The 9,220-nt window shown below is 39.7% G+C and overlaps 1 protein-coding gene across 2 annotated transcripts in view; it reads left to right on the forward strand.

Moving 5' to 3' along the window:
- The window catches only part of NFATC3 (nuclear factor of activated T cells 3), a 134,578-nt gene that overhangs the window by 120,189 nt on the left and 5,169 nt on the right, over positions 1-9,220 (forward strand). The window contains exon 10 of one of the 2 annotated variants that reach the window (XM_059904578.1): positions 1,815-1,918. The exons of the other annotated variant lie outside the window; for it this stretch is intronic. Coding sequence (XP_059760561.1) covers positions 1,815-1,915 — 101 coding nt within the window. The 3' untranslated portion in view covers positions 1,916-1,918. The remainder of the gene's footprint in view (positions 1-1,814; positions 1,919-9,220) is intronic. 2 annotated transcript variants of the gene reach the window in all.

Genomic DNA, 9,220 nt, shown 5'->3' on the forward strand with positions numbered 1-9,220 from the left:
TGGAGCTGTCAACAGTGTTTCAGGGAACTAGAAAAATGTCTCGAGGACTGCAAGTCTCCACAAGCACAATCTGAAACTACCACTGTATCAGCCAACTCACAAAAGCCCCCAGCGTCTGTTGGCCTGGGCTTCTTTCTTCTAATTTATGTGCTGATTTACGTGGACTCACATGTTCTACACTTTAGAATCCGTTTTGAAGGACTCAGTTGTGAAGATTGGGCAACCTCAGAAGGGAGACTTTTGACAATATATCTGGAGTCTTTAAAATACTTCATACACACTGTAATCCTTAAGTCACCCCTGAAAGCTAGGTGAGTGATCTCAAATTTAGTAATAAAGAAGCTTAAGGCAGAAAAATTTTGCCTACGCACAAAGGATTTCTGGTTTTTCTGTTTTGTTTTGACCCCTTTAGTGAGGCTGCATTTTGAACAGATTGGCTCCTCCTTTGTTTTCCCTCTTTTATCTGCCTAAGAGGAGAGTATTAATTAGTTCACAGAGACTACAGTTTCTTCTCTTCCAAGATAAAATAAGCATTCTTCTAGAATCTAATAAAAGGTTAGGTCCTTTTATTTGAATTCGTACAGCAAAGGCCAAAAATAATTCCTTATAGGTCAAAGGAGGAGGTTTTGCCTCATTGTATTTTGGACTCTTTAATTGGGCATCTGTGTGTGTCAGCGATTATCACAAAACTGGTAATAGTGACTCTTCTTGAGTACAGTGACTTTCAACATTTTTTTTTTTAATTTAATTAATTAATTTATTTATTTTTGGCTGCGTTGGGTCTTCACTGCTGCACGCGGGCTTTCTCTAGTTGTGGTGAGCGGGGGCTACCCTTCATTGCGGTGTGTGGGCTTATCATTGCGGTGGCTTCTCTTGTTCCAGAGCACGAGCTCTAGGCATGTGGGCTTCAGTAGTTGTGGCACGCGGGCTCAGTAGTTCTGGCTCGTGGGCTCTAGAGCGCAGGCTCAGTAGTTGTGGCGCACGGGCTTAGTTGCTCCGCGGCATGTGGGATCTTCCCGGACCAGGGCTCGAACCCATGTCCCCTGCATTGGCAGGCGGATTCTTAACCACTGAGCCACCAGGGAAGTCCCAACTTTCAACATTTTTGACAGCTTCTAACAGTAAGAAGTAAGTTTTATAGCATGATCCATTACATAACAAACAAACACAAAAAACATACACAACTAACTTGAACGGCTCACAAGCCAATCCTTAACCTTTAGTTAAAAAAATGTAGCTTATCTTCTATTTTGTTCTATGTATTTTTTTAAATACTGATTTCAGCTTGCTGAATTGATTTCATAGCCTGCTAATGGATGTGAACTTCAGTTTAAAAAAATATTCCTCCACGACCCACAAATTTACCTATGCATATAGTATTCTGGGCTCATACCCTTAGACATTTTGATTCTGTGCTCTGAAGTAGAGCCCAGGAGTTTATTTTTTTATTAAGTGCCCAGATAACTCTGATGTAACCACAGACATGTATTTGGGAACCACTGATAGATCTAATCTAATAAAAACTAGTTTATTTAAAACTAAATCTGTCCTTTAAAGTCACTGAAAACCATCATTGTAACTTTTTTAAATGACTGCCCTTTTAAATTTAGAAAATAAATCAGCGTTACCTAAACTCTCTGGACTCCAGTATTTATATTATCTAATAAAATGCGGGGAGCCATTTTATGCAGTGATTGACAGATAAAGGACAGCTAAATTCCTCTTAATTATAGGAAAAAACAAGCTGGGCATGTAGTAGATTGTTACCCTCTGGTTTGTTCCATTCAGTAGTGATGTTGTCTTCTTTGACACAGACCAGTTTATGTCTGACTTGGAACACCAGCCATCAGGTTCAACAGAGAAATGGCCTAACCACAGTGAGCTCTCATGTCCACCTCCTTTCTGGAGAATCTAGAGGGTGAGTGTTGATTGAAATGTGTCACTGTTTTTGTGCCCAAGTCTGATATTTGCATGCAGTGGCCAGATTTGCATGTGCTGCAGAGGAGGGGGTATACATGGGCATCTTCTTGGTAGGGGCCCACTCATTATCTCTGGAGCTAAACTTTGACTGTAAGAGTGCTTTTTAAATTTAACTACACTCAGGCTCTCACACTTATAATTTTAGTCTGGGGTTGAATAAAAGTCAAGTGTTGATTGGATTTATTGAACCAAAGCAGAGGGAGTCCTGTCTATATGAATTCTGTGGCTTGGGTGCGGAGTAAATTTGGTTGCTGATCAGGTGTGTAAGCCTACTCATTTCTGGTCAAGTGCTCTAAGTTTTGATGTGAGGCAGTATGGAATGGAAATAAAGCAGGAAATGTTAGCCATTTGCCAGAGGCAGCCTGGATCGTTTACCCTTGAGCCTGTCCTTTAGGCCCATGTTTGCACGCTGGTAGTTCATCTGGGGCTCCATTTGGAAGGAGTCAGTGCTTGTGAGGAGGGGGCTGGGCCTCAGGCCTCTCTACCTCAGCAAGCAAGCATACCACTCCCTCTCCCTCACACAGCTTCTTTCTTCAAAGACTCTCAAAGCCACGTGAGAAAGTCTGTGGTAGAAATTATAAACATACAGATTGTAGTTCTCAAAATGCCATTTGAATTTCATTTTAATGAATTTGGATTTGGAAGGGGACTTAGAAATCATGTCCACTACCCAAATCTTTATATTTAGGATACTAAAGCTTCCTGATCAGACAAGGCACCAAAACCCTGGCTTCTCCCAGAAGCTGGGCCAGCCTACCCTGGTCTCACATCATTGGCAACTAAATTTCTACATATCTATAAAACTCTCAGGAGAGTTATAGAAGGATTTAAATGAATTTCCTTGTATCATAGTTGAGAAAATCAGTTGAAAAAAGATTAAGTTGCCCTAGTCACATCACGGCTGAACCAAAATTAAAGCTTATTTCTTCCAGTGTTTACCCCACTGCCCTTCCTGTGTATGAAGCAACAAGTTGGTCACTAGTGATCTTGGTAAGAAATGTTTCTGTGGAGTGAAGGGATCAATGGATGACTAAGGAATGAACAGGAGGTAAGAATAGAGAAACAGCAGGCAGTGTAGATAACTCCTTTAAGATGTTAAACAATGAAAGAAAAAAATTAGATATAGAGGGCCATGTGGGGTCTAGGGTTTTTATTTGTTTGCTTGCTTGCTTGTTTGAGATAGAGACTTACCCATATTTAAGCAATGATGAAAAGAATCCAGGAGGAGAGAGTGGGTGGGTAGATTGATTAAAGAGATGGAAGAGTGCAGGAAATTGATGGGGCAAGGTCTTGAAGAGGCAAGCGTGTGGGATTCATAGCATAGGTGTGGAATGAGTCATGTGGGTTTACAGCTCTGGAGCTCAGGTTTGAGCCCTGGAGACAACAGATGTGGGAGTCAACAGTACAGTATATAGAAATGGACAAGATTACTCAGAGAAAATGTACAAAATGAAAAAAAATAAGGAAAAGGGGCTTCCCTGGTGGCGCAGTGGTTGAGAATCTGCCTGCCAATGCAGGGGACACGGGTTCGAGCCCTGGTCTGGGAAGATCCCACATGCCGCGGAGCGACTAAGCCCGTGAGCCACAATTGCTGAGCCTGCGCGTCTGGAGCCTGTGCTCCGCAACGGGAGAGGCCACGATAGTGAGAGGCCCGCGCACCGCGATGAAGAGTGGTCCCCACTTGCCGCAACTAGAGAAAGCCCTCACACAGAAACGAAGACCCAACACAGCCATAAATAAATAAATAAATAAATAAATAAATAAAATTAAAAAAAAAAAACATGGCAACATAAATTTAAAAAAAAAAAATAATAAGGAAAAGGACAGTCTTCTGATAGGCCTAAAATTCAGAATCCCACATCTTTTTTTTTTTTTTAATTTATTTATTTTTGGCTGTGTTGGGTCTTTGTTGCCGCGCTCAGGCTTTCTCTAGTTGTGGTGAGTGGGGGCTACTCTTCGTTGCAGTGCGCGGGCTTCTCATTGCGGTGCCTTCTTCTGTCGCGGAGCCGGGCTCTAGGCGCGCGGACTTCAGTAGTTGTGGCTCGTGGGCTCTAGAGCGCTGGCTCAGTAGTTGTGGCTCACGGGCTTAGTTGCTCCGCGGCATGTGGGATCTTCCTGGACCAGGGCTCGAACCCATGTCCCCTGCATTGGCAGGCGGATTCTTAACCACTGTGCCTCCAGGGAAGTCCCCAGAAGCTCACATCTTAACCTAAGTTGAAAAGAAGTTTTTTCTTTTGGGGTTTTTTCCCCCCCACATTTCAGTTTTTACTGATACAAAAACATACGTGCTGATACTTGAATATACTTTCAAGTAACTGTGTACTGTGTACTCAGCTGGAGACTTAATGTTTGTAGAATGTTTTGAGTTACAACTTTTTCTAGAGGAAAGATCTGTATGACACTTAGTATAGTATCACATATATAAGAGGTTTCTTAGAAAGAAAGGACCCTTAATAATAGGACTGATCTCCCCCTCAGTCAGTTGTGGAAAAAAGTGTCATAATTTCCCTTTAGTAGTATTAAATCTAATGTTAAAAGTGAAGGGTATCTTCTAATCATTGTGCATGTAATTTTCAATCTGTCCTATGGTTGGAAGCTATCTAGAGTTCAGTGTAAAACTTAAAATAACTTAGGGAATTCCCTGGCGGTCCAGTGGTTAGGACTTGGTGCTTTCACTGCCGGGGCCCGGGTTCAATCCCTGGTCAGGGAACTAAGATCCTGCAAACCACACAACGCAGCCAAAAAATAGAATAGAATAGAATGGAATGGAATAAAATAACTTAGTTAAAAACTTGGTATGATAGAGCTCAAGCTGGTTATCTTGGTTCTTGCTTAAAATGCTTAAATATTCTTTCTGTCTTACCTTTATGGTGGTGAGTTTTATTTTTGTTAGTAATGTAAGCTAGGTTATTATAACATAGATCCCAAAATACAGTGTCTTAACTACACTGGAATTTTCTCTCACACCTTACGGTAATTCAGAGATCAGGATTCCTGTTTCATTTAGTTGTTCCTCTACCTCTTTAGGTATTGTCAAAGCAGAGTCACCACGTTGACTGAGTCTTAGCCCAAAGCAAGGGGTGTGAAAAGGAGGGGAAGAGGTTACTGAGCAAGTGATGAGGAAGATGCACACATCACTTTTACTCACACTTAATTAGAGAAAGCAAGTTACATGGTCATACCTTGCTACAAAAGGGAAGCCAGGAAATGTAGTCTGTAGCTGAGTGGCCCTGTGACTAGTTAAACTCAATTACTAGAGAAGAATGAATTAGGACATTTAGCAGTCTACCATAGGTACCTTCTAAGTTTTCAGGAACTTTTTTCTGTCTTCAGCTCAAAAAGGCAAATTAATCAGATTTTGATAAATGCAAATTAATTCTTCAGCTCATTCCATAAATAGTTGAATTCAGTATTTTATATATTTCATTTAGATGGTATACTTATAACTTATCTAATAACCTAAAAGTAAATCTTAGGAAAACTATGCTTATAGAGTAATAAACCATAAAGTAATACTAGTTTTTCATCCATTTAAAATAATTTCTATTCCTTTACTTCCAAATTTCTCTTATTTCTTCATTTCAAGTAAAATTCAGAAAATGATTGTACTTATATATGGCCTTCATTTTATAAAATGTAATATCTCCATAAAATTGTTCACCCAGAGAATGAATTATACCTTTAAATCTTGGGGTGTAAGGAAAGGAAGAAAAGATGAATTTGCTAAACTTTGATGAATGTTCATTGCAGCTTTAAAATGAAATAGTATACATAAATGGAGACTGATTATACCAAAAAATACTCTACAAAAGTGATCAAGGTGCTCAGATGCTAGTTATGAAGGCCCTTTGAACTTTTGTTTGTTTGACAATGTGCATCCGCCTACTCCAAAGGCAGTGCCCTGGGTTACCCTGCCCCTCCACCTGGTGGTGAGATTTCATACCCTACCATGCTTGCCAGCTCTAACTCTGAATCCGTAAGCATTGGAAGTAGCTCTAAATAAGAGGCCGGTTGTTACTCAAACACCTCATTCTTGTGTGTAGAGATAGCATTACAGTGGACTGCTAATTTGAACATTTCTTGGATAAAAAAAAGAAAAGTTGTTTTTTCTTACAGCGAATATTGCTGATGGCTCTGACTACTTCTGTTGTGGTAGCATAGGCAAGCCAGGTGTTGGGGTAATGGGAGTCAAGGACGGTAGCTGCCACAAGTAGGCCAAATGCTGTGACCTACATAACCTGTTACCACGGGTGTTGAGGGCTGTTGACCCTTGTTCTAGGCTTTTAATTCACTTTACTCTTTATAGGGGGGAAGTGATAAAATTGTACAGTAGGGGCATAAACAACTCCTTATGTTTTTACCTTAAATTGGTGAAAAAAAAATAAAGCCAACTCACGTGCTTTGCGGAGTATGACTTAAATAAATCAATAAATTCATGCATATATACATTCAAAAGGAAGTGAAAATTGCAAGCACTAATTTTTTAAAGAAATTAGTACTGTATTTATCAAGATTGCTAATGATTTACATATAAATTACATTATAGATTTGTTTACCAGTAATAATTTTAATTTGCTCAAGTTGACAAATTTTGGCCAGTCACATTAGAAGGCTATCTCAGGAACCCAGAGGTGGGAGCCAGAGCCCAGAGCCCCCAGCCTAAGTGTGAAGTGAGGGGGCAAAGGAGAGCATTGGGCTTGGATACCACACTGTGCTCAAGTTATTGCTAAAGGATGGTGAAGGGACTGCTTTGTTACAGTTCTGACTCCCTGGCCTAAAATTCATATTCAGTAGCTATTATTTGAGCATAATTTTTGTTGTTGTTTTGCCAAGTCCCATATTACATTAAAGATTCAATTGATACATAACTTTAATCAGCACTCAATATTTACCAAGCACTAAGGAGTCAATGGAGAACAAGATAGACAAGTTCCTTGCCCTTTTGGAACTTAAATCTACTGACTGATTATTATATATTAAAGTATATTTGAGTATAGTCGGCTTGAGTGCTTCTTTGTGGAAAATCTTCTTAGCTTTATCCTAGTCTTAAAATCCTGAACTATCAGGAACCTTGCAGGTTGGTTTAACTAAATGAGGTTACACACTAGGCAAAAGAACAGCAGAACTTTGGTAAGGGGGAACAGAAATAACACACCTTCGATCAGGCTTTTGCTATAAAGGTCACCACCTGACTTCTTCAGAAAATGATGTGTTTATCCTTATCATCAAAGTGTACTTGGTAAGTGGGTGGATAGTGCTTGTTATAGACCCTCATCCTTAAGAAAATGTAAGCACTGACTTCCTCATAAAGACACAGGAAAACAATATATCACATGGTTTTCGATGATGATAAAGCACCATTTTTAATCATCTTGTTTTAAAACTTGAACAATGAGACAAGATTTGAAAAAGGTGTGTTCAATGGCAGCCTGGAACATCTCTGAAGTTACCGTCTTTGGAAGGAATAAGTGACAGGAAAGATGACTTGAATGTGAGCTGGGTACTTGATTCTATATTTGGCTTTTTGCCACTGCTGCTGTGAGACCTGTTTAAAATAGATACTGCCAAAATCAAAATCAGATGCCTTGTGTTAGTCTTAATAACATTCTCTGGTCCCTTTCCAGCCCCACCACTTAATGAACTTTCAGGGTACTATTCCAAATAGCTTCCAAGTAATTGTACTGAATTATGATCCATTTATTCAGTCATCAGAAATTGATGTTTCCTCGGTAGTAAAGTCCTTGTCCTTCAGGAGTTCACAGGCTGTTCAAGAGACAGATAATACTGATGCCTACTGATAATCTAATGCCATGAGTAGTGTTAGAGGCCGTGCAGAGAGATCACGGGCCATCCTTGTGCTCTTCCTTAGCACGAGACTACCCCATAGACCCACACATAGAATCTACACTGAAAACACTGCTCCCTTGTTATGACAGAGGTGCCAAAGGCTGCCTTGTCTATTTATGTCCCTTTATTTACTGTATAAGAGGTTTTTCAAAAATCTCCATTATACTTATGAGGAAACTGAAGAGAAAATGTATTGTCATGCAGAGCATCCCCATAACTTTTCATTTACATAGAAACTATTTCAGTGAGTTATTTCTAGCAGTCAGGAGTCAGTTTAGATTAATTCCATCCTTCTTTGCAAACCATCATGAATGGTCAATAAATCTTAGCCTGGAAAATTTACTTGAAAAGCATCCTCTATCTGACAAAGACCTTCATAAGTCTGTACCAATGACCTTCAAAAATTGATCTCAGTTAGTGATTATTAGAGCTAGCCAACACTGCTTAATCTTCATCCTTTTGTAGTTAGATTCCTTTAGCTTCTAGTCCTACTTCTTTGCCTCACTTTAAAAAAAAATTTTTTTTTAACATCTTTATTGGAGTATAATTGCTTTACTAGTCCCACTTCTTTACTATTCTACATTAAATACTAACCACAGTCAAGCCAAATTTTTATCCTTCACTTCTTTGCCCTTCTGAGTACTGCCACTTGAAAATTTGTCCGATGACAACTCACAGACTTCTACAGTTAAAGAGACCTTATTAGTTTAACACCATCATTGTATAGCTAAGGAAATGGGAGTCTTAGATATATGAAGTAATTTGTCCAAGGACACACATGGAATTAGTGGCAGAGCCTGTATTCAAGCCAAACCTAATTTCCAGGCCATTCCTTTGCTTATATATTTGCTTTCCCAGGTCCTATTTTCTCATCAGATCACAAGGCTACTCCCACTCTTTTTTTCTTCAGCCTTTTGCTCCTCAGTGGAACTATGAAACTGCTCCCATACTTCCAGGTCTCTAGTAAGAAGGTACATACATCTCTTCTTGCTCTGACCATTGAGTGTAGTCCCTTACCCATAAGATTTTTCCATTTGGATGTTCTAATTTCCAAATCCAATTCCAGACCTAACCTACCACCTTCCTCCTCTAAATTCCTCCTCAGCTTATTTCCAGTAGTGACAGCGCTATTCTTCCTAGACTTAAAACGTTGGTGGTAGTGGCGAATCAGTCCTTTCCTCTTTCCCTCTTCTTACCATCACCAGACTCACTGTGAGCACCACACATGTCCAGGTCCTTTGCATTATCTTTGTCTAAATGATTTCCATGCTCTTCTACTCTTTTGGCCTTCAAGAAGTTGAACAGGTGTTTTGAAACTGATTCTACCATTTACTAAGAAAATTGTGTGAACTGGCAAAGCCTCTGTTAACTGATCTGTAAAGTGGGGTAATAG

This window comes from Balaenoptera ricei, chromosome 19 (genome assembly GCF_028023285.1).
Source record: "Balaenoptera ricei isolate mBalRic1 chromosome 19, mBalRic1.hap2, whole genome shotgun sequence".
NCBI lineage: Eukaryota > Metazoa > Chordata > Mammalia > Artiodactyla > Balaenopteridae > Balaenoptera > Balaenoptera ricei.